We start from the raw sequence: 26696 nt of genomic DNA, 5'->3' as shown, positions 1-26696 counted from the left end.
TTTGTGCCCAGTCTCCTTTTAAAACACCGTCAAACCATAATTGCTCTGGAAGCAGTGAGTGCATATATAGCAGCAGTTAAAGCATGAGAAGAGCTGTCATAGCTCTTTCTGCGAGCTCCAGCCATATTTTTACAGCTTTCTTAGAGCCACAGAACTGAAGGGGGAAGATGCTTTTTTTTTTTTTTTTTTTTTTAGCAGAAGGCTCCTGCGGGCTGAATTTTATGTACGGAGTCCAAGTTTAAGATTTAGAAAGACAATACGTTTATTATGAGCCTCTTTGCTAGCAGCCTGTTCAAAGCCACTGATTCCTCACCTGATTTTATTGTCTGGCCCCTGTTGTCATGAGCAGGACATGTATTTTTAAGCTTTTCACAGAATCACTCAAAGCCGTGTCCACATTTTCACCCAACATTTGTCCTTTAAATAGCTGCCTTTTAAAAAGAAAGATATTGAGACCAATATTTGACACACTCAGATCCATGGTCTCACACAAAGACAAACTTGTTTTCCAGCTCAGTGAGTGATTGAAAAGCCGAACTGTGGAAGTCCTTGAATCTAACAGGAATTGGCCGAACTAGCAGCAGGGAATACTGACCTCAAAGCAGGTGATTCAGTACTTGGAGGGCTGTTTTGACTAGCTTCCTATCAGACGGTGGAAAGCAGCTAGTTGTGTGGCACTTCGGAATGATTGTAGAGTGAGTGTGCCCTATATCCCTGCAGAGCCACAAAGCCTTTATCAAAGCTATTTTAGACAAGGCCCCACCAGGTCAATATTGGTCTGAACTTCAAACAGCAAAAAAAAGAGCCACCATGATAGTCTCTGCGCAGTTTGAGAATCAGTTTAGGGAGACTAATCATGAAAGACCCTGGTTGTTCTCATTAGTATTTGAACCCTGTTACTGGACCCATTTCTGCAAACCTCACTCATGTGAACAGTACCATTGATTTCAGTTGGACTACTTGTCTACATAAGGACTATGCCTATGAGTAAGAGTTGCAGACTTGGACCCAGGAACCATAACACGGTGACCCACGTGTAGCTCTGACCTTATTTTATCTTTTTTGCTCTGAATTTAGCAAATCCCTAAGCCACAGCTCAGCTCATTTGATTTTCCAGAGGCACCATTGCTCAGCAATAGGAGCACTTATTATCTGAAAAGCCATGAATGAGGGGCAGGAGAAGATTGTCTGAGGGCCTTTGTTTAAGAGACTTTTGTCCTGAAATGATGTTTAGCAGGGGCTTTATCCTTAGTATCCGAAATTGATTTGCATTTCTCTCCTCCAGCCTCTCCCCCCACACCCCGCCTCCTAAAGAAAAAGTCAAGGTTGTCTCAGACTAAGTCACTGTTTGTGTGCATTTACTAAGTGAGCAGAGGAAGGCTGGTCCAGAGGTTAGGGCACTAGCCTAGAATGCAGATGTATTCAACTCAATTTCCTGCTCTGCCACAGACTCACTTTGGGCAAATCCCTTAGGCTCAGATTCTAAGATGGGGTGGGCAAACTACGGCCCACAGGCTGGGTCCGGCCCATCAGGGTTTTGGATCCGGCCTGCGGGATTGCTACCCCCATGGTGCAGTGGGACCCATGATGCTCCCAGAAGCAGCCGTCACCATGTCCCTGCGGCCCCTGGGAGGAGGGGAGGCAGAGGGCTGCGTGCACTGCTCTCGCCTGCAGGCACCACCCCCCACAGCTCCCATTGGCTGGGAATGGGGAAGCCCAGCCAATGGGAGCTTCAGTGGAGGTACCCGCAGGTGAGGGCAGTGCACGGAACCCTCTGATCCCCCTCCCCTAGGGGCCATAGGGATGTGGTGCTGGCCACTTCCGGGAGCGGCGCGGGGCCAGGGCAGGCAGGGACCCCACCTTAGCCCTGCTGCACGCCGCTGCCACCCCAGAGCCGCTCCAGGTAAGTGGCGCTGGGCTGACGCCCGCACCCTGAACCCCTCCCACACCCCAACACCCTGCCCTGAGCCCCCTGCTGTACCCTGCCTGCACCTGTGCCCTGAGCCCCCTCCTGCACGCTGTACCCCCTCTTGCACCCCAACCGCTGCCCTGAGCCCCCTTGTATCCCCCACAGCTTCTCCCACACCCCGCACTCCCTCCCGCACCACAACCTCCCTGCCCCAGCCCTACATTCATGGTCCTGCATGCAATTTCCCCACCCAGATGTGGCCCTCAGGCCCAAAACTTTGCCCACCCCTGTTCTAAGAGGTATTTAGATACCTAGCTCCCATTGATTTTAAATGGTGTTGCAATAGGAGTCAGATGTCTAAATACCTTTGAGGCTGTGGGCCTCAGTTCCCTGTCTTTACAATGGGGACAATAGTACTGCCCTTCATCACGAGGGAGTTGTGAGAAGAACTGCACTGAAAAGTGGAGGGCACTCAGAAACTATGGTGATGAGCCATCTAAGTATCTACGACAGCTAGTAGCACACAGGTCTCCTTAAGGGCCCTGATCTCTGAGGAAAATGCTGTCCCCAAGGTTAAAGTGAATCCACATTCAGCACTAAAGCCAAATCTGGGGCTAGTTAATTTTTAGAGGAGGCTGACTTTCTGAGGTGCAGGTTTACCCGGAATGAGAACTTGAAAAGTGGCACAGTTGGATCCATGTTTATTTTGTCTGAAAGATTCTAGCTAAAAATCAATTCAGTTTTAGTAAGAAGATGTTGGCCAGCCTGGCAGACTCAGGCTAGAACCTGAATCTCAAGCTGCTCGCTGGCTGGCTCAGGAATCATCACTAACAAAGGTATTGCATTTGGAACAATTGATATAGCAACAACCTGGAACAGAGGTCAGCTCCTTCTCCCCTAGGTGTGTTACTTTTCTAGCACAGTAAAGCTAGATGCTGATTTGAGTGAGTAAAATAAGCAGAAATGATACACAGAGAGAAAAAACCTCTCAAATAAGGCGGCACCCTTGCTCTATAGGCACTAAAGCTGGTTGAAGAAAATGGGGAAAATGTTCACCAACATTTTCACGAAAAATTTGTCCCTTGAACCAGTTCAAAATGCAAGAATTTTTGACCAATTCTAAATAATCACTTTATTGCAGATTAGAACTGCAGTTTCAAGCCTACTCTGGTTCTGTCTCTCCATGCAGAAAAGAGAAGGAATATAATTTTTCAGCATCCAAAGTAGAAAAATTATAATACCTTTTTTAGCAATGGATGACAATTTCTTCCTGTTTTCTCCCGCACCACCAACAATTGAACTGATTTGAAAAAAATTTCAATTTTCAACAAAAAAGAAAAAAAAATCAAAACCAATGGTTTGTGAGTATCACCTCTACTGACAGATTTATGCTTTTCATTGAGTGGGTTGGTCTTATATGTTTGATGTAAAAGGTCCTGGGTACCATCTCCATTGATAATAAAGGTCCCCATATATATTTGGCCCTAGGTTTGTTATTGATGCACTTTCAGGTTGTGCTTCATACGTCATTACACACAAAGTGGATGTATGTGGAGACATTGCACAGCTTGGTGTCTGAGCACAGGTGAGCTGTGCACAAATTGACAGACATGTCATGTGGCAGCAATGGCATTATAAAAATCCCACTGCCTGTGTTTGGGAAAAGCCTAAAGGATCTTGAGCCAAACCTATGAAAAAAATGTCAGGATGGCGGCAGCACCCAAGGTCTTGAATGAACCTGGAACAGGCATTCATGGTGGTTGCTATGGAAAGACTTTGCTGGTCACCGTGGGCTCTTTGAGATGTGTGCTTCCCATGTGCACTTCAGGTTGTATATGCATTCAGGACTGGAGATTTTTCCCTAGCAGGGTCTGTGCGGTCTTCACGTGAGCCCCGGCTCTCCTCATGCTCCACCCTGAGGGAATGAAAGGGTCTGCCAGATTGCTTCTATCGGAATGCCTTCTCCACCACTAGTGTCCCAGTACGGGAAGCCATGCAATGCGGAAGAAGGGTGGGCAGTGCACCACATCCAGGAACAACACATATTGAAGAATTCAAGTTATTGCAAGGCGAGCAACCCCTCTTGCACATCAGGAAACTTACAAGTAGTGTTTCCATATGGAGATGGCTACCTGGAGTCCTAGCTCCTCCTTCCAGAGGCATCAGAAGCAGTTGCACATATTGTCTAATGAAAGCGTGTACAGAACTCTAAGTTGCTGCTCTGCAGATGTCAGCTACAGTTGAGTGAGTTCTCATAATGCCCTCAAGGGACCTATTGTTCAACTCATAGCAGAGTAGGATTCTTAGATTCTAAAGCCAGAAGGGACAATTGTGATCATCTAGTGAGACTCCCTGCCTAACACAGGCCACAGAACTTCCCCAAAATAATTCCTAGAGGGTATCTTTTAGAAAAACATCCATTCTTGTTGCATTCTGAGATTGATTTTCATAGCCTCAGGGCCTCTCCTTTCATATGTTCCACAAATTAGATAAAAAGTCTAGGAGACTTTTGAAATTATTTTGTTCTTTGAAAATAGAAGGCAAGTGCCCCACACAAGTTCAGTGAGTGCCACACCACCTCTTCCCTGCTCTAACGAGGTTTAGAGTAAAACACAAGTAGATGGATACACTGTTTGATGTGAAAGTCTGACACCACTTTAGGAGCGCGACTTAGGTTGCAGCCTCAGTGATACCTTGTTCTTACAGAAAACTGGATGGGGCGGGGGGGCAGTCAGCCATGAGCACCTCCAGCTCCCCAACTCTTCTGACTGACTTGATAACAATGAAAAAATGGTACCTACATAGAAAGATGTAATAGAGAGCAGGGAGCCAGAGACTTGACCGGAGATTTACTAAGAGATTATTAAAATAAGGTTCAAGTCCCAGGCTGGTACAGGTTTTGGCACTTGAGAGAAGGCTTAAATCACGTCCTTCAGGGAGCAGGCTGTGACTGTAGGGGGAAAAGCAGAGCAGGTATCTGGTAGAGGATAAATCACACTGGTGTACCCTGGGTTAGTAACTGATGTAGTTAGTAACGGATGGATAGCTGCAGATGCACTGGGGATCAGAATTGTCAGGTGTAACCTGGTGCTAGATGGATGATTTGTACCTTGTCCTGTCGGATTTTTATTTTGTAATACTTGATTTAAAAAGGAAATTGGGAGAGGGGACATGTACTGCAAGGCTCCTGAGCATTGTATGAAAAGCTCATCATGCACCCCCCCCCCCGAAGCAGAACTCCTTGTACTTGTTCACATGGGACATGAAGAGGTCTGTAGATGGGAAGCTCCGCACTCAAAATACCTCCCGGATTCTCAAGTCACATAGCTCACACTCATGTTCTGTGGAGAACTGTCTCCTTAGAGAATCTGCCAGGGTATTGTGGATCCCTGGAAGGCGGATGGGTGGTGGTGGTTTAGGGTAATATGCACCAGTTCAAAAAGGTGATGGCTTCTGTGAAGTGTGTGCTGGTCCCTACTTGTCAATATAACAGACTGCCATCAGTTGTCTGAAAACACCTGGACTGACTGGCCACAGCAGCAAAAAATAAATTGTTTCAGACTAATCAGATTGCCCTTATCTCCAACACAATGTAAAGCAGAGACTCCGGGGATAGGGAGGGGGAGGACATTCCCTAGGGAACCTATTCTTCCTATTCTTGTGTGCTCCCCAACCTGGGGGGGACACATCTGTGTAACAAGCGGAGAGTTGAATTGTACCCCTCCACACTCCTGCACCCCCCATTGGTGACAGTTCCTGTCCAAGGGGAGCTGTGGAGTCAAAGGCAGTGCGTGGAGACCCCTTACCCTCCCAGGGGTGCCGCCGGGATGGGCCGGCCACTTCCGGGAGCAGCGCGGGGCCAGGGCAGGCAGGGAGCCTGCCTTAGCCCTGCTGCACCACCAGACTTTTAGTGGCCCAAATCTCCCAGTTTGGCTTTGGTAGCCTCCGAGAGATAGATCCCGATTCCAGGAGACTCCCGGCGAAACCGGGAGGGCTGACAACCCTAGGGACAGAGAGAAGTGCAATGATATCAACTGAGGCCTACTGTCAGGTCGGGGGAGTAGAAACTCCAGTTCTGGGAGCAGCCGGAAAGCAAGCTGGAGTTGCTGTGAAAATCTCGACAGCTTCGGCCACTGAAGATGAGAATGCCAGATCTGGCAATATAAATGAGGGTTTTGGTGCCAAAGAAGTGGTCCCAGTACTCGAGGATGCTGCAGTTTTGCCCTTCAGAGAAATCTTGGTCTGGTTCTGCTCAGTACTGGCTAGTCCCACGGTGGAGCACAAAGCTCATGATGAGTCAGAAAGGGATAAGGACTTCTGCTTCTTTTGAGAGGCCTCAAACTGGGAACTTTCCCTCTTGTTCTTGCACAAGTGCTTATGTCTCTCTTCCCCATTTGCCCAGTCACCGCTCACCAGAGTCTTTTGGACTCAAGGGGAGAGTTGAGGTTTTAGAGCTGCCTGGGACCAAAGACGCAGAGCCACCTCTACTTTTTTCAGGTCAGCATTTGGGCTGGGGGCCTTCCCGATGAGAGGTTCTACCCGCTCCAAGGATTTTACATAGCAGAAACTCCCTGGCCTGTTTCCTCCTATGTGGGCACAATCTGCAGATACTGGCAGGGACATGAGCTTCCCACAGGCAGTGCAGACGGGTATCATGGATGTCCATAACTGGGAAAAGCTTGTGACTTTCACAGTAATTTTTGAAGGTGGGCATCCTTGGCCTAAGCCTCCACAACCCTAGGAGGTGTGTGTGGGTGTGTGTATAGCAATGTTCACAGTGAGAAGCTGGAGGTCAGCACAAATGCTGTAGCTCCATCCTAGACTGTGTGAGAGGAGACAGAACTAAGAAGGTGGGGCTGCTCTTCATTCCTTCAGTGCAGAGCACAAGGAGAGTGTGGGGGGCATGTGCTGCCCATATGGATACAGGGAAAAATCTCTGGTCCTGGGAGCAAGGAGCTCACTACACAAAGAAGTTTAATTTCTTATTTCCTCTCCCCTGACTCTTAGAGCCCTCACTGGCTCATTTCTGTTCCCTTCATTCCACAAAGTCTTCTCCATGACCTCCTCCTGACTGAGTCAAATAGAAACGTTATTCTTCTACTTCTGCCTGCAGCTGCTGCTTTTGACTGTCAATTACACCTCTTCCTTAGGCTCATGTAAGTGCTCTTTGACTTCTTTAACCACTCCCCATCACTACTCTATATCTTTTCCCCCTGACCCAAATCAGCTCTCTTCAGTCTCCTGTTCCTGACTACTCCTAGGTATTAATGGAGTTGCCAATTTTGGTTGGATATATTCCTGGAGGTTTCATCATATGACATCAGTTTAATTAAAGATTAATCTTTAATTCCTGGAGACTCCAGGAGGATTCTGGAGAGGTAGCAACCCTAGGTGTTTCCTAATGGTAATGGCTTCAGGTCCCCTTATTTTTTTTATGCAAAAGGTTGCCAAATGTCTCTCTCTCCACCCTGGCCCTCCCCACTGCTATTATGCATTTAATCTTGCACAGGTCTGACATTACATCCAACTGCCAACTCCAAATTCCTGAAAAACAAACTCCCTTCTCTCCCTTGCAAACTCTCCAGGTGTGTCAACCTTCCCTCTCATGCACTTTTGCAACTTCCAAGGTTTGTTAGCCAGGCTGTTTCTAATCTCCCACTTCCCATCATTGTCTTTGTAAAACCTCTACATTATATCATTTCAGTTTTGTTTCAGCCTCAAAACCGCTTGGCCAAACTCATCTCAAATAAGCACCCAAACCTGCATTTGGGTGCCTAAATAATTGGCTTGCCTTTCTGAGCTAGTGAACATCCAAAATTCATTGGACGCGAAGGACACTTACTGTTTAGATGTCTAAATATAAATGTAGGTGCATAACTTAGGTGCATAGGTAATTTTGCCTTTTTCTACCACTTGATACTGGTTTCACCTTCACTGTTGCAACATCCTTGTCTTTGGCTTTGCCTCACTTTTCTCCACCCCATTCTATACACAGGCTTGGAAGGAGAAGATATTTTATCGGTATACTCCTGGGGAAATTCTGTGCCAAAAGATAAAAAATGCTGCACATAATATTTTTAAAATTCTGCATATTTTATTTTTCAGAATAATGCCAATTTCAATTATCTTGGTAATTTATTTCAAAATACCTGTCAACAAGTATGTCTGAAACTATTGACACAAAAAAGATCCAGGAAATGTTTTTTGATAAATAATAGACATATTAATACAGAACTTTGAATAATAATTCATTTAAATGACAGTACAGAAAAATATTTCCTACCCTCCTCAGAAGCAGTGCAAAGGCTCGGGGGAGTCAGGGGTAACAGAGGAACTGAGGAAGAGGGACGTAATTGCTGAGCAAAAGCCTGGAAGTGAACCTGGAGGGTTGTTAGGTGTGGGTGGGAGAAGTATGGAATAGGTTTTTTTGGCAGGGGGAAAGGATTGTTAGGGGAGCCTCCCCCATGCACATCCTGGCTGACCACTAGCCTCTCCGATTCAGTCAGGCATATCTACCCCATCCCCATGTGTCCCTGCAACCACCTCCCCCCAAGTGTCCCTGAACCCCGTCCCCTTGTGTCCCTGTGTCCCCATTCAGCCAGCTTTCCTCCCCTGACCCCATGCGGCCCTTTCCCCCATCCCCATGTACCCCCACACTCCCATTCAGCTCCTATCTCAATACTGTCACCTCACTAGCTCCTATACCCCTCACTGTCCCCAGTCTGTCCCCTTCACTAGCCCTTCATGAACACCAGTCTATGTGCCCCCCCCACAGCAGCCCAGTGTGCCATACTTTGTAGGTCCCTCCCATATTCCATGCCTCCTCACCTGGCCCTGTGGACATGTTGCTGTGAGGAACACAGCCTCTGACCCCTCTCTCTGCCCTCTCCCTGGCTGGCTGCTCCAGCCTATGAGCCAGCTGCCCTGTCTTCTGGTGTCACAGCAGCCTCAGGTGAACAAAAGGTGCAACTGCAGCGCTGCTCTGCAAGAATCTATTTTCTGCGGAGAAAAAAAACTGCGGGGGATATGAATTTTGCACATGCACAGTAGTGTACAATTCCCCCAGGAGTATCAGTAAATGTCAATAAATGTTGATTTCATCATGCACACACACCTACCAAATTTTTTTTCCATTAATAATAATCAATGTTTATAGATAGGCAAAGTAAGAACAATGCTATGAGCAATGTTAGAATTTAAAGCTATTTACTATGTATATTTTGCCACGGGATGTTGAAAATTTGTGTTTTAATAGTTATACAAAGCTTTAACTTTCTGAATATTAACATGTACTGTCGATAAATAATTGACCTCCCCCATAATTTCCCAAGACTGTGAGAATTTAAATAGAAAAAATTAAAAATAAACACCATTTTTTGTCAAAGTTATAAAAATATTTGAATTCTGTCAAACCTAGCTATACAAAATACTACTGCTAAAACCATCCTCCTCTTGTCTCTCCAGCCTTGGCATTCCTTTCTTCAATCCCCTCTACTGAACTTCCTCTCAACTTCAGTGAGGTAGCAGTTTCTGACATCAAGTCTATACAGGAGCATTACTCTCTTTTGCCTTTACAACCATCCTCGTTTTCTTTCTCCCAGACATCTTTGAACCTTTCCCCGTGCTGCCACTTACACTTGGAATTCCTTCCCTTTCCCTCCACCTACTGTTTCTTCCTTCAACTCCCTCCACAGGATACTTCCTTCAACAAAGCCTCTCCCTGAAAATTCACCAAAGCATGACATTAAAGAAAGTAACTTCACCCCTTTGGATTTAGACTATTATCTGGTAAAGGGTATATTATGCTTCACAACTGTTTTGCTTTTTTTTTTTATTTGTAGTGTCAGCTTCCTGGGGCAAGGACTTTGTGTTTCAGAGTGCATAAAATCCAGTACACAATAGAACCATAGCTTTTAAGAAACCTTGCCACCCTAGAATGCAATGAAGATGTAGCCACTGTTCGTGACCTTTTTTAGCTAGTGCCATGCATTGTATTGCGCTACAGTGAAGTAGGGTTGATTTGTAATTAAACATTAGAATATGAGGGTGAGTGCCACAAAAAATGCATGTAAATGAATTGATCAGAGTATTCTGGGCAAGACTGGAGAGCTGCTGTCCACAGGATCCTGACATAAATAAGACTCAATTGCATGAGGCTGTCCTTCCGAGAAGTATCTTGAAACGGTGCTGACGTGCTAATCCTGAGAATGTAGTGGCTGGACAGTGGAAAATGAAGCACTTTATCTACACAATAGTTATAGTATGGCTGGTGACAGTGCAAATTTCTATACCACAACTTCCCATTCCAGTGCAAGTTCCTCAACTCTGCCTCAACCTTAAACTGGAGAAATTCACTCCTATGGATGGCCACGTCTGCCTGTTGAAACTACTTCCAGGGTTTCCATTCATAAACACTTATCCATTAAGAACTGGATTTAACACACTCAACTTTTCACTTAGCCTCCTAAACAAATGCTGATTGGAATCCTTCATCCATCCAAAGTCAAATCTTCAAGACAAGGAGTAGGTGAGGGACTTAGGAGGTTCCTGTCTGAATACAGGAACTAGCAACTGATTTCCAAAAGCCAGAAACTATTGATCATGAGTAGGGAAGCTTCCAAACCACTGAATTCTTTGAGAGGGCCAAGTGAAATAATAGCGACATTGTTTTTCTCAATGCTACAGTGAGATAATCCAAAACATTTGTGAGCTATTTAAAGGTTCTGTCCTTATATAATTGATTCGTACCAGTTACCCATGTACTATATTTTCACACTGTTTCAGAGAGCTCAAGAAAAGATTTAAAACACCTAGAGGAATAACTTAGCAGTGACTTTTTTGAAATATGCTAGTAGCAATTCCTTGCAACAAAAGTGATGTGACAAATTTGAGGAGTTTTACAGTACTAATGCTTGTTATTGCTTCTCACAAAATGTTACCAAGCTTACAATAATCTTTACACTTTCAGCAAAAATGTGAACAGTATATTTAAATATATTAAAAAGAATTAAAAAAAACATTTCACATAAAACATTTGTTGCCGTATGAAAGTCCTTTAGCAATAAATGCTCACACCAGTATTTAAACATTGTTAAAAGTATAATGATCTTACTAATAAATTATGCAACAAGAGAGGTAAACAAAATAAAATTACAATATAGCTATCAGTATTCTTCCAAAGAACCCATGTGGATTCGGAAACCTCATTTTTAGATGACTAATTAAGAAACTGCTATTTTCAGAGCAACAAAAATAAAAGCTTTTATTTGTTCATTTGAATATAAAACAGGCGTTATCACAGATGTACAAAGCGTACTGGTGGTTTAACATACAAGAAGATTGCTGTCCTTTGCACATAAAAACTTTTGTTAAACTGTGATTGGCTGAGTTACATGAATTTCTCTAACCAGTCACCATACTCTATGAAATAACGCTGCTAACATTCAACTGATAAAAGGGACAGTCTTCCCTTGGGTAAAGTGTCAAGCAGGATTAAATATATATAATAAACAAGCACCATGAGGAATCTGCTCCTGTTTGATTAGTTTTGTGTTTAAATGTTCTTTGTGTACCCTCTTTTTTGTGCATGTGCATCAAATTGATTACATGGTTTTGTCTGACTTCAAAAGCACAAGGTCACAAGACAAACATTTTATATATTCTCATGAATGGTTTATCTACAGTACAATTTCTAATACAGAACGATCCTTCTTTATTGCTCAGTCTGATGGTACTTCGTGTTTCCTTCCTTTTGCTTGCATAACCAAACTAGAAATTCAGTTTATTATTTCTCTTAACTCAGAATTTAACAACCACGGATGACAGGGTGCAGAAGAGATCTGTTATTAACTATGTTTCACAACTGCATTCACAGTTGTTTTTCCTATGAATGTGAAGTGGACTTGATGAAGGTTAAAGTGATGTTGTAAATGACAGCTAAATTTGTTTTGCAGTACTGAGATTAGCAATAGCAGGACTTCACGAGTTAGTTCACACGCTGCAATTATGGTTGTCATCAATCAACATCTTTTCTGAAACCTTACAATAACTTGCCATTAAGAATTGATTTTATTCTTTCTGGGGAGCAGAAAAGAAGTGAGAGAATATAAGAATTGCTCTTTAGAGCATGAGTAGAAATATTCACAGGACAGTGAAATCTGAAAGTGGTGTGAAATAAAACAAGTCTTACATAGTAAGATGCTCTGTACTGTACATGCAGACTACAATGTCCCTATCTTTTAAAGAGATTTTAAACAAGCAACACTGTGTCTTAGAAGCCAAACAAAACTATCATTAGCAGGGGTCCACTGCCATAGATATTTTCTAAAGGCAGACAAAATACGTCCCTCATACGTGTTATAAAAATGATTACGTTTGCCCTGCAACAACCTTAGTCATGCATATCTGGTAATGAGAGTCAGCACATGAACCATATTTTGGACATTAAGAAAAGCATTCTTGGACTGCTGCTGGTAAACCCCACTCTTGATCACACACAGGTCAACTCAGTTACAAAGGAATGAAGGGACTATGAAAGTTAAAGGAAATAAAGACACCGGAACAGGAAATTGAAGACCTAGTTTACCCAAAGGCAGTAAAATAAAGGCAGCTGTGATAAATGTTTTCCTACTGTTCCCTATTGATGGCCTCAGTACTGAGACCTTGGGACTCAATTCCTTAAAACAGGCATTTCAGTTCCTCCGTTAGTTCACTTGGTCTAGGGACTCGTTAGGAGATGCACAATTTGTGCTAAATCAATTGTAATGACCACATGTTATTCTCTGTTGAAGAATAAATTAAAGACCGTTAAAACAATAGTTTTCTATAAGTGTAAACTGGATGTATTAGCCACCAAGCTACATGGACCAGATGATAGGCAAATTGATAACTCTATGCAAATAACCACCAAAACCTTTCCTTATCACAACAAAAACACCAACTGAAATGATGACAAAAATTGTGCAACAAAGTTATGCAGCTACAAACCACTGCTATTCTTCAACCTGCCTTTTCTAAAGTCTAACAAGTGTATGTATGCACATGCCAGCACAAATATTGATTGTTGACTCCATGGCAAAGAAAAAAAAATCGTATAGTGCATCTTCAGTCTTAAATTCATTCACTGCCTTAAAGGCAGCAATAATTCCACTTGCTGGTATCTAGAGGGTTTTGTTTTTTTAGACAGGGATACTTAGCAATCCAGGATTGCTTTTTCTCAAAAAAATTGTGAGCAACATTTGGTTATCTACAGTGGGAGATACCATGCAAGTGACAAGTACTGCATTTTAAACTTTAAAATCTTTTTTGTCATTAGTGAATTTATATTTCATATATATATATTTGATGTGATACTATCCACTCAAGATAATACAACACTTTGTTTTTATATTAGCAAACATTACAAGAGATTAATATTCTTGAATGTTTTTTCTTTTATACTTCTAAAGAGATCAAAATAAATTAAACATTTTGTACATAATTACAGAAGAAGTAGTTAACTTATTTTATCTTTTTAGTTTAGTACAAAGATATTTGCAAGTTCATTGCCGAAATACACCTTATTTATAAATTTCCTCCACACTAACACTAGTATCAAAGGCTCTTTGGCCTTTGTGCTTTTGACATCTCTGACAGAGAAAGCTGCTAGAACTCTAATTGGAAGGTGCTATTTTGGGCATTTTCCTCGTACCTCTACACAGTTTCCTAAAATGGTGGGATCTAAAATGGCTTAAATTAGTAATGGATCTGTATTTGTATATTTTTTTATGATGCATCAAAAACAATTGAACATAACTGTTTGTCATCGTATATAAATTGTTAAAAAGAATCCATTTGGAGGGCAGAATAAAAAAATTAGCTACTTCAGCTTTACTCAACATAAAATACAAAGCCACGTTTACTCAGAAAGCAGTTTCATCCAATAAGTAAAAAAAACCTAAAATGGGATTTTCCAACAAACTGAAGGGCAGTACTCCTTAGTCCTTCTGCGTTAAAATTTAGTGGTAAAAGAAAACATTTCACATTTTATTTCCTGCAAACTGTGACCGCTTTGAAAAGTCATAATAGATACAGTTCCATTCTGATGAGTATCACCCTCTTATCTGCACATTTTTAGTGGACACCAAAAAATTGTATACATCTATAGTAAAGTCCATGGAAGCCTTAAGATACAAGACTACATGTTGTAGGCCACATAGATGGGATCTAGCTGGTCTGCCAAAAATCCATCTCGTAGGTGCATACGTTGTTTCTCTCCACGGGAGTTGATAGGAATTACACCAATGTCCACCACCACCACCACCCCTACAATCAGATAGTGTTCCTCCAGGACCACATTGGTGACTAAAGGAACCAGGTCCAAAGCTTCTTGCTCTGATCCATCCAGCTCAACTACAACGACCAACAGATTTGTCCAGGTAAACACCGCACTAGAATACACAAAAAACATAATTATTAGAAGCTTTATGAGTTTTTCTCCCAGGCTGACACATCCATGTTTTATCCACAGTGGGTGTTTCAAATATACTGCACTTCCTGGCTGCTTTCCACATGGGTATCACAGACTGCAAGAGAATTCGTTCACAAGTAGAGACACAAACAGTCCTGTTAGCTGCTGTTTTAATACTATGTTTTGGGGTCTCTCCCCACCCCCGCCTCTTCTTTCTTTCTTTTTTGTTGCTGAGAAAAGCAAAGGGAGTGCCAGCGTCACTTTTACATATAGCATATACGTATGTATGTATATATACGTATACACATATACACATATAGTATGTATAACATGTAGCTATACATACTAACTAAACGCTACTGACGTCTCATTTATTTTCTAGCTAAGGATAACAGATTTAAATGTCACACTTTATTCCACACAAATAGAGTATAACAATTAAGGGCCCATTCTTTCCCTCCACATCTGGAGCACGGAAGGGGAGCGTTCCGGCATGTTGGCATGTTCTTCCCTCCAGTCAAGTCCTGCCCCCCTCATCCCATCCCAAACTCCTCCAGAGCCTCAGAACTCCCACTGGACTGCTACAAGTTTGAGGTTCCAACATGATGCAGTCTCACAGACTTTAAGGATCAAGTAAGTGCTTGTCTCTTTGGAGAGTTGGTGTGCGGGAAGCTGTGGTGTAAGTTTACAGCACTCCAATGTGCCACGCTACCCGGCTACTATACACAAAAAGTTCTGTAAAAGTTCAGATCAAAGAGCGCTAAGAAGCTTTTAGTGCATGGTGTCAGGGCCCACACAGATGGTGCACGGCAGGCTACAGTACTGTAGCTTTACGAGGTACAGCTTGCTGCACACTGAGACTTACATCTACAAGTGGAGTTAGGGGTGTGATTCCCAGCTCACGTAGACATACTCACACTAGCTCTCATTGAGCTAGAGAGCTAAAAATAGTGGCATAGGCAGCAGTGAGTGGTGGCCTAGGCTAGCTGCCCCGAGCATGTATCCACAGGATCCAGGCAGCTGTGGCAATCACATCACTAGCTCTAAGGGTAGACATAGCCTGGCTCTGTATAGACATGCTCTTAGTCTGACCTGTTACAGAACACAGGTTATAGAATTTCGACTGGGTAATTTGTACATCAAGCCCAGTAACTTGTGGCTGAACTATAGCATCTCTTATCTATGGCTGCAAATACACACACCTTCCACACCTAGACCCACACAAAGAGGGGTAGTGTACAGGCACAGAGAGGGGTCAGCATGTAGTGATCCAGAAGAGTGTCATCAGCTGGACCCTTTGACCTTAGCAGTGCTAGAGTACCACTGTTACAGTGTCTATTAGCCAGGGAGAATATAGTACAGTAAGGTTAAGTACTGACCCCATAGCAGACACTTATTCCATGTGCAGTACTGACCTTTTATTCCCTTACTGTAGTAGACTTGTGTACTATTTTCTTAAATTGCATTACCTACTGACAGCCATGTACAATCAGGTGAAGATTCTCTAGAACCTCACTGAGCCCCAGGAGTATGCAATTGTATTACATCCCGAGGTCAAAACTCCAATTCAGAGTGCCCTTGTCCCATCAAATTTTAAAACACTGAAAATAAGGGTATTTTGGAAACTGCAGAACACACACAATTATCCATCCATGCCCAGAATTTAGAACATGTGCTTTATCCTAAGTTTATACGAGTATCTTTCAGGAGAGAGGTATTTAAAAATATTTGTTTTTAAACCCCACAAAGTTTTGTTGGAATAAATTCTTTTTTGCTCATTGGCTTGGAAAGTCAGTGGACAGAAGTAGACAGGTTGAGTGGCTGCCTTCTGCCTCCATGTTGCTATAAAAAACTACTTTGATTTATAATTATATTTTAGCAGAAGGTCTAATGAGTTCTGAATGATATTGAATATTAAGAAAGTACAGTGGTCAGTCTGAGAAGATGCCTCTTTCTCTCTCATAAGCCTCTGGAACATTGATGGATTGCTTTATATATATACCTTAGTGTTCAGATGACCTGAATTAACATTTGCAACAAGAAATCCAAAAGAAAAGTTACTTTAAAATAATAATGACACCCTGGTTTTCACCTACCAGGATGGCCTTCCTGGGGAAGTAGCTAGATCTCACAGCTCCCCCCCTCTCCCCCAAATACTTTCTTTCCTACTCTTGAAACCAGCAAGGTTAAAATTCCATCCTTGGCCACTTGCTACATCAAGATGATGTGGCATTTCTAGGGCCATCTGTAGATTACAGTAGAACAGGCTAAGGCTAACCACAACTACAGTGTGAATTACTGACATTTTCAGTTGTAAGGGTCAAGTTCTAAATATTATTTTAATGCTTTAATTAGATCATGCTTTGATGTTCAGGAACAACCCAGGATTGAGTATGCAGTAGAAAAGGGTTGTTTGTTTTTATTTCTAGTTTCTGAAACAGAGGAAGACAGAAGAAACCTTATTTCCCTAGACAGATCAAAACATCAGCCCTTTTATAAGCAGGATTTTGATTGGAAGCTATTTTAACTGAACTATTTAACAGAGGGAGTCTATCTAGCAACACTACATGTAAGCTTCATGAAAGTGCAATTTTGCTGGTACACAGTCCTGACTTATTCTAGGAAAGCATGAAAGGTCCTATTTCCATTTGATTTATTGGGGCTTTCTAAAACAAAACAAAACAAAACAAAAATTAACGGTTAAGTCTAAACATGTGCAATAGTTCAGAACCTTTGGAATGTAATTTGAAAGTTTCCCTGGCATTGTTTTTCTAGACAATGAATTAAAACTGGATGGAGCTTGGGATGCTGGAACCTCATTTCAAATGCAATGGCTAGAACTTGTTGGTGACAGTCACCCCTCTGTACAATCAAGGATCATATTATATGTATGCATTCCACACAGAGACCCTTTAAAGTCACGTTAAAGTTGCAGATATGTATCAGTGTTTTGAATATGTATTTGCTTTGTAGAATTCTTGAGTTGAAAAAAAAATTAGGAACCCATGAAGGTTGCATTTCCACAACAAGGCAGAGTCATGCTCTGTAGACACAACAAAAGCCAATGAGTTGGAAACTGCTCCCCTCCTGCAAATCCAGCTATATTCCATTGCACTAACCTCATCAGGAAGTACCAGTAAGTGGCTGTAATGCTTCAGAAGAAATTGAGCTATAATAATGTATTTCAAAATGCATCCAAAATGCTTCCTGTGGGTTTACACATTCTGTCATTGTGCACAGAGGGAATGCCACTTCCTTTCAAATGCAATGAAGACATATGCTCTGTTCCGCTTTCCAGGGTTAGAAGTTTAAATGAAGCAGCATTGTGTATTCTTAATTAAATTACAAGCACCTCCATAATTTCTTAAGGTTTCTTACATTATTTAAAATGTTTTCAAAAAGTAAGTTTTGCCTACATTGACGCATAGCTAAGTCAGGCATCAGACAGAAATGGATTCTTTAATATCACATGTTAAATACAGGTGGCCACTGAACGGTGTCTTTAGTGGTTCCTCTCTAAGGGGGTGGGGGAACCTGAGCACTTACCAAACTGGGCAGTCACAACACAGGCCCCACTTCCCTCAGGGGCTCTTCCCTTTGAGAGCCTCCTAAATTCTCTCTAGTTGGGGGGATAAAAATGAGTCATAAACCCTCACACACTCAGGGATACTCCCTCCCTGTAGTCCCAGCAAAGAGAGGGGAGGGGTGGTGAGTCTACAGTGTTACCAATGATCCAGCCCTGACATAATGAGTTTGGGGAAATTGCTCTGTCTGGGTCTCTGAGGCAGGCTTAGTCTGTCTGTCTTACCCTGGGGGTCCACTGTACTCTGCCCAGGGTTGGGGTGAAGGTCTCCTGCTTAGGAGTTCCCTCTGCAGCTTCAGGAGTTGCTCCAGCAGTCTGCTGCATAGGGCAATCCGGCTCCTTCCCTCCACTGACTGCACTTTCCTTCCTTTTAAAGGCTTCCTCATTCCTTAGTGTCTGAGGATAGGACAAGAAGCAATGGGCTTAAATTGCAGCAAGGGAGGTTTATGTTGGACCTTAGGAAAAACTTCCTAACGTTAGGGGGATTAAGCACTGGAACAAATTGCCCTGGGGAGGGTGTGGAATCTCTATCAATGGAGATTTTTAAGAGCAGGTTAGACAAACATCTGTCAGGGATGGTCTAGGCAATACTTAGTCCTGCCTTGAGTGCCGGGGACTAGATGACCTCTCGAGGTCCCTTCCAGTCCTATGATTCTATGCATTATTGACAGGGTGGGACAGGTGGGCCTAGCCCTGCCACCTTGGCCTCTCTGGCCCCTTCCTCAACTGTGTGGGGCCTTTACACTCCATCACAGTTACAGACTGTGGATTTTATACTACTGGAATTATCAGGAGAAAAGACAAATCTAAAATAACTGTCCAGACCAGATACTCCTCAATAAAGTTTGGACAGTTGGATCATAAATCAAATCAACAAGGTACCAACTTTCTTAACTGACTTAAAGATGTCCCAGTGAGCACCGAATTCCTTAAGCAGAGTTGTAAAAATAGTATTTGGAATATTTTCAACAACAGAGTCTTATCACAACTCTACTGGGTAGTGGGTAGATGGTGGTGATTATTTGGGTTCACCTCTGCAGCTTGCTGTGAAAGTGCAGCTTTAACTCCGAAATGCCTTTGTTTCTAGTGTTTTGTTTATTGTTTATTCTAATGTGTTCTGGAAAGGTAATAAACACACACTCTTGTGTCTGTAGTCTTGAAGGTTTGTGTGTGAGAATTTCCTTGTCTAGAAATGGTTTGTCCGCTGGAAAGGAACTCTTTTCCTACAGATTCTGGGAGAGTCAAGGGGACAGAACAACCCCTTAGTCCGCTGGCTGCAAAGACTCCTGCAAACCAGTCTCCACCTGCCATTCTGGTGAGGCAAGTTCTGAGGTTACAAAGGTCTTAAAGGCCCTCACAAGGAAAATTAAATTCTTCACAGTTCTGCATGTCAGGAGCTCATGTTGCGCCCCTGCAGGTATGTGTAGGAATAGAGCTCCCATTCTGTCAACCTAATGATTACCGGACTGAGGCTCTCCATCATTACATTCATGGGGGTATGGGGAGAGAAATGCAAGTGACAGGAGGCTTCGGGGGAAGGGGGGGCAGTAGAGATATGAGGAATACTTTCCCCCTATTTCACTGATGTGCATCCTGAGGCTTCCTGGTCCCAATGGCGGGGAGCTGGGGATTGAAGAAATCCAGTGCTGCTCCCTCTGGCTACCTCCTGCTGTTTCCTGGGATCCAAGCAAAGGTTTTTGCAGCACCTCAGGAGATAAGGGTTGAAGCATTCCCTGGGGCCTCTCCTTCTCTCATCCAATAAACCTTCAGATGCCCAAATGAGACTACTATGGCTTCTCGGACGGCTTTCAGGGGACTGAAGAATCAACCGAGGCCTTGTCTACTCTTGAAAGGGTTTGCTGGCATAGATATACCAGTAGAGCTGTACTGGCACACTCTCATCTCCCACTGGATATCTGCTTATAATAGCAAGAGTTAAACTAGTGCCCTACACTAGAGCTTTTGCTGTCTTAGTCGTGCTCGCTTGGGTGGGAGTGGGAGGAGGGAAATCACATCCCTGACTGACCTAGTCATGCTAGCTAAACTTCTAAAGTGTAGACCAGGCATAAGAGCTACGGTGATGGGAAAGGATTGCTCACTCCACCAGCATCCCTTTATTGGGCCCAGGGAGCAGCTGGGGAGGGAATCTCTGTTCCCTGGAGCCTCCTATGCAGGCATCAGGGAATAGGGAATAAAGTCTCCACCCTATCAGGTGGCTCTGGACAGCGAAAGGATTATCGCTAATGTGCTGCTTCTCCCCACCCCCAGACCGGTTCCTGGTGATGCTGCATATTGACCATCCTTATGCAGTTTGCAGGAGAGGGCTTCTCCTGTGCAGCTCACAAGACTATACAGAGGCATGGCACCGGTTGAGGACTGGTAGCTGAAGGGAGCAGCATACGTAGAGGCCTCTCCAAGCCTGTTCACCCAGTTCCATGCAGTAAATTTGGGGAGTGAAGAATTCCTCTCCCCACCACCATCTGCTGCTCCCATCAGTCTGTAGCACTTGTGATTAATCAAGAAAGAGGTTGTGCCTGAGTTTTCAAAGTCACCTAAGGGATGTGGATGGCCAGTTCCCAATAACTTCCATCAATGGACATCCATGTCCTGAGGTGGATCTAAAAGTCTCAGTTTACTATTTCAAGAATTGGCAGCTTTGAATGTTGACTGTACTGAACCACACTTTGGTGCAGAGTACTAGATCTGAGCTAGGGAAGAGGAGATTTTTAAGTTATCGCTCTTCTGTTCCACTGCTCGAAAGTGGTAAAACCATATTAGAGGACTTCTAGAATTCCGGTGGACACCATTATTTTAAAGGTGTTCTAATTCATGAACGCTTTGTCCACATAAATTCAAATTTTGTATGTAAGTTCTACCTCAGCCTAAGTACTAACCTAACTGTTTTTATAGAATCATAGAATATCAGGGTTGGAAGGGACCTCAGGAGGTCATCTAGTTCAACCCACTGCTCAAAGCAGGACCAATCCCCAACTAAATCATCTCAGCCAGGGCTTTGTTGAGCCTGACCTTAAAAACTTCTAAGGAAGGAGATTCAACCACCTCCCTAAGTAACTCATTCCAGTGTTTCACCACCCTCCTAGTGAAAAAGTTTTTCCTAATATACAACCTAAACTTCCCTGACTGCAACTTGAGACCATTACTTCTTGTTCTGTCATCTGCTACCACTGAGAACAGTCTAGATCCATCCTCTTTGGAACCCCCTTTCAGGTAGTTGAAAGCAGCTATCAAATCCCCCCTCATTCTTCTCTTCTGCAGACTAAACAATCCCAGTTCCCTCATCCTCTCCTCATAAGTCATGTGTTCCAGTCCCCTAATCATTTTTGTTGCGCTTCGCTGGACGTTTTCCAATTTTTTCACATCCTTCTTGTAGTGTGGGGCCCAAAACTGGACACAGTACTCCAGATGAGGCCTCAGCAATGTCGAATAGAGGGGAATGATCGCCTCCCCCAATCTGCTGGCAGTGCCCCAACTTATACATCCCAAAATACCATTGGCCTTCTTGGCAACAACGGCACACTGTTGACTCGTATCCAGCTGCTCTTCCATTGTAACCCCTAGGTTCTTTTCTGCAGAACTGCTGCCTAGCCATTCGATCCCTAGTCTGTAGCAGTGCATGGGATTCTTCTGTCCTAAGTGCAGAACTTTGCACTTGTCCTTGTTGAACCTCATCAGGTTTCCTTTGGCCCAATCCTCTAACTTGTCTAGGTCCCTCTGTATCCTATCCCTACCCTCCAGTGTATCTACCTCTCCTCCCAGTTTAGTGTCATCTGCAAACTTGCTGCGGGTGCAGTCCACACCATCCTCCAGATCATTTATGAAGATATTGAACAAAACCGGCCCAAATACCGACCCTTGGGGTCTCCACTTGATACCGGCTGCCAACTAGACATGGAGCCATTGATCACTACCCATTGAGCCCGACAATCTAGCCAACTTTATAGTCCATTCATCAAGCCCATACTTCTTTAACTTGCAGGCAAGAATACTGTGGGAGACTGTGTCAAAAGCTTTGCTAAAGCCAAGGAACAACATGTCCACTGCTTTCCCCTCATCCACAGAGCCAGTTATCTCGTCATAGAAGGTAATTAGATTAGTCAGGCATGACTTGCCCTTGGTGAATCCATGCTGACTGTTCCTGATCATTTCCTCTCCTCTAAGTGCTTCAGAATTGATTCCTTGAGGACCTGCTCCATGATTTTTCCAGGAACTGAGGTGAGGCTGACTGGACTGTAATTCCCAGGATCCTCCTTCTTCCCTTTTTTAAAGATGGGCACTACATTAGCCTTTTTCCAGTCGTCCGGGACCTCCCCCGATCGCCATGGAGTTTTCAAAGATAATGGCCAATGGCTCTGCAATCACATCCCCACTCCTTTAGCACTCTTGGATGCAGTGCATCCGGCCCCATGGACTTGTGCTTGTCCCGCTTTTTTAAATAGTCCCAAACCACTTCTTTCTCCACAAAGGGCTGGTCACCTCCTCCCCATGCTGTGCTGCCCAGTGCAGCAGTCTGGGAGCTGACCTTGTTCGTAAAGAGAGAGGCAAAAAAAGCATTGAGTACATGAGCTTTTTCCACATCCTCTATCACTAGGTTGCCTCCCTCAAGTAAGGGGCCCACACTTTCCTTGACTTTCTTCTTGTTGCTAATATACCTGAAGAAACCCTTCTTGTTACTCTTTACATCTCTTGCTAGCTGCAAGTCCAGGTGTGATTTGGACTTCCTGATTTCATTCCTGCATGCCCGACCAATATTTTTATACTCTTCCCTGGTCATTTGTCCAATCTTCCACTTCTTGTAAGCTTCTTTTTTGTGTTTAAGATCAGCAAGGATTTCACTGTTAAGCCAAGCTGGTCGCCTGCCATATTTACTATTCTTTCTACACATCGGGATGGTGTGTCCCTGTAACCTCAATAAGGATTCTTTAAAATACAGCCAGCTCTCCTGGACTCCTTTCCCCCTCATGTTATTCTCCCAGGGGATCCTACCCATCAGTTCCCTGAGGGAGTCAAAGTCTGCTTTTCTGAAGTCCAGGGTCCGTATTCTGCTGCTCTCCTTTCTTCCCTGTGTCAGGATCCTGAACTCGACCATCTCATGGTTACTGCCTCCAGGTTCCCATCCACTTCTGCTTCCCCTACTAATTCTTCCCAGTTTGTGAGCAGCAGGTCAAGAAGAGCTCTGCCCCTAGTTGGTTCCTCCAGCACTTGCACCAGGAAATTATCCCCTACACTTTCCAAAAACTTCCTGGATTGTCTGTGCACCGTTTTGAGGCAGATATAATCTTTTTGTGGACTTTAAGAGATGTGGGGGTGGGGGAGGGGAGACACCTGACTTAAATTGCAAACCTGAGATCTGCTACCTCATCTCTATAAGATTAAGCTCTACATAGACATGCTACACGTAGGCCAATTCATAGTGATGCCTGAGCCATGGAGAAATAAGAAGTAAGGAGACGGCAACTATGAATTACGTTACCATAATTCCATTGAGGTGTTTTGACGAATGAAGCCTCAGTAAAATTAAAATCCTGCCTGCTATATTTTATGAAAAGTAAAATTCATCAATATCCCGTTTTAAATTAAACAATCACACAGTCCTTTTTCACATCTGTAATCCATGGTGTTCTACTGCTTTGTTGAGTTTTCCCCTCTTCTCTGTGTTTGTTGTGGTTTGGTATTTTGACAGGAAGACATTTTTCTTAGAAAGGAGGAAACAGTTAAGAGGGTCACATAGATTGTGACTGATAATTAGAATAATGTTTCGTTCATTTGCATGCTGCAGTTCAATTAGCAAAAGTTGCATTTTATAGTAAGATACACATGTAATGATTTAATAAAATACCCTTATTAGCCAATAAAGTGCACTCTGTCATAACTATTAAATTGTTATTTATATTAGGGCACCACCCAATGAGGGTCAGGGTCCCAATGTGACAGGCCCCAGGCAGAAATATGAAAAATATGGTCCCAACTCTGAAAATCTTACATAATAAGGATGTGATCATCAACAGGATCCATGCAAGACTTTGCTTACATGGAGCTGATTACAGGACTGTGGCCTGAATTAAGACAAGGTGCAAGAAGTGGATAAAGGAGCAGGGGAGGCAGACCACGGCTGCAGTGATAGGATGTGAATACTCATACCAGCAGCACAACTGGATTGCAATTTTGATTTTTTACAAGATATAAAATATACAAATAAATATCAGCTACCCAGTAGCCACAGTAGCCATCTGCCTATCCACGGTCTACAGTCACCTGTATAAATTTCACTACGTAGGCACACGCATTGCCATAATTATTGAAAATATTGAAAAATATAATGAGCAAGAGATCTGTTTTGACCAGTAGATGTAAAGTTAATGCCCTAAGTCTAGAACAGGCTAGGCAGAAAGTGAAATATATACTGAAAATGGGTGACATTTTCAAAAAGCACCTAAATCTCACTGAAAGTCAATGGGACAAAGGCACTTTTAAAAATTTTACCGAATGCCTTTATACAATATTTTCGGCAAGTATAGTACTGGCCCCTTGCAAATAATTACTTATACAATATATAAATGCTACAAATTGTGTTGTACAAACCCTTAGGAAAAGCAGGTAATCACTAACTCAGCATTTTGATATTTAATCAATAATTGGTCTCAGCTCCATAATGAAACTAACTTGCTATGTTGCTTTCTAAAGGAATTCCAAAAAAGATTAAAGAAAGAAAACAAACAGCTAAGCTTCGAAACCCCACTGCTAAAAATAACTCAGAATAAAACCAAAACCCCACCATTACCACAAAACAGCATGTTAAATGTTTTCAAAAAAACCCAAAAAGCGTAAAGAAAATTGTCTTTTCTGATAAAAGCGGCTTATGCCAAGTTTTAGCTTAGAGAGTGTATAATTTATGATCAAGTGATAAACTATTGGAAAACTGGTATATTTCCTAAATCAACAGTGCTATCCAAGCAAAAACACAGAAAACATCTTACAGGCTAGAGTTTAATATAATGTTTCACAACACTCACCATTCTGTGATGCTCTTGTGTGCTCTAATTACTGATGTCTCAATATCAATTGGATGATATCTCATCCCTCGTAACTCCATGGCTTCATCTAGTGCACCCACAACATAAAGTGCATCATGTCGCTCTAGTTACAGAGAGGGAAAAGCAACGACTTAAATCTCTACTATATTAAATAAATTAAACAAATATCCACATTAGTAAAATAACAACATTCCATTTATAAAGTATCCTTGAATTTCAGAAGATCCAAAGCACTTTACAAGTTATATACATTCACGATTACTGAAATGCAGTGTGGGATGGAGGGCAGCAGCTAATCAGGTTGCTGAGCACAACATGGGAGAAGAAGAATTTTTTAGCCAACACCGGATCAAACCTCTATTCTTATGTAGAACAGACAGAGTGACTTGTATGGCATTCTGTTTATCTGCCTCTGAAGGACAATGAGTGAAACTGACCCTTCTGGGATTTGAATCTGTCTAACTTGCAGCTTTGAATATTAAACCACTATGGTGTCTGCCTATGATGCCGAAATAATATGTTATGTTCCTGATATCAAATCACTGATTAAGACAAAACTATGACAATGTTGCAATTTATTTGTATCATGAATTTTTATCAATTAGAGACGACAAAAAAAACCAACCACCTAGGCTTGAGATGAGAGTTCTTCTGGGATCTTAGGCTTATCATAAACTAACATATGTCATCCATAAGAATATATTGGTTGTGGCAATGGCATTTGAGTCTCAATGAAGACATCTCCAAGATGCTATGTAGAAGAGGGACCTGTCCTTCTGAAGAGGGAGTTGAGAAAGGAAGGAGAGGGAGGTGTGTCACTACTACTTCATGGGAGGATTTATTCTACTGGAAACAAAAGACTAGAAAACACTCAGTTACTATTCTCTCAGAGTAAGAATTCCTGTTGCTTCTTGGACCCTTATAGCTTCAGGGCATTTTCCTGGATAAAATCATTAATAAAGCGAGAAAATCCTACAAAATGCTTTACAGTAACTCCTCACTTAATGTTGTACTTATGTTCCTGAAAAATGCGACTTTAAGCAAAACCATGTTAAGTGAATCTGATTTCCCCATAAGAATTAATGTAAATAGGGGGGTTAGGTTCCCTGGAAATTTTTTTTTGCCAGACAAAAGACCACACACACACACACACACAGTATAAGTATTAAACAAACAATTTAATACTGTACACAGCGATGATTGTGAAGTTTGGTTGAGGTGGTGGAGTCAGACGGTGGGATATTTCCCAGGGAATGTCTTACTGCTAAATGATGAACTAGCACTTGGCTGAGCCCTCAAGGGTTAACTCGTTGTTAATGTAGCCTCAGACTCTACAAGGCAACAGGAATGGAGTGAGGGGAGACAGCATGGCAGATAGAGACACGCACCCTGTGTGTGAGAGAGAGAGATGCGCATTTCCCCTTTAAATACGCTGACACCACTCTTAAGTTCACTACCTTGTTAAGTTAATCAGCAAGCTGGGCTCGCAGCAGCTGCTGCCAGGAAGCTCCTTCCATCCTCATGCCCCTCCCCTCCGCTCTGTGGAGATGGGGTAAGCGGGGTGCAGGAGCAGGGGGACACCCTGACATTAGCCCTCTCAGCAAGCAGGAGGCTCTGGAGAGCAGCTCCAAGGCAGAGGGCAGGAGCAGCACATGGCAGTGGAGGGAGGGACAGCTGAACTGCCGGCAGTTGGTAGCCTGCTGG

At 43.0% G+C, this 26696-nt stretch overlaps 1 protein-coding gene across 10 annotated transcripts in view; it reads right to left on the bottom strand.

The window, feature by feature from the left end:
- Positions 1–11144: 11144 nt before the first annotated feature.
- Positions 11145–26696, bottom strand: part of DIP2C (disco interacting protein 2 homolog C) — a 513143-nt gene continuing 497591 nt past the window's right edge. For all 10 annotated transcript variants that reach the window (XM_038391694.2, XM_043509595.1, XM_038391695.2 and 7 more), the window contains 2 exons: positions 24972–25095; positions 11145–14337 (listed from right to left, as the gene is read on the bottom strand). In XM_038391694.2, coding sequence (XP_038247622.1) covers positions 14085–14337; positions 24972–25095 — 377 coding nt within the window. In that variant the 3' untranslated portion in view covers positions 11145–14084. The remainder of the gene's footprint in view (positions 14338–24971; positions 25096–26696) is intronic.

This window comes from Dermochelys coriacea, chromosome 2, assembly GCF_009764565.3.
Source record: "Dermochelys coriacea isolate rDerCor1 chromosome 2, rDerCor1.pri.v4, whole genome shotgun sequence".
NCBI lineage: Eukaryota > Metazoa > Chordata > Testudines > Dermochelyidae > Dermochelys > Dermochelys coriacea.
This window is presented reverse-complemented; position numbering and strand designations above follow the sequence as displayed.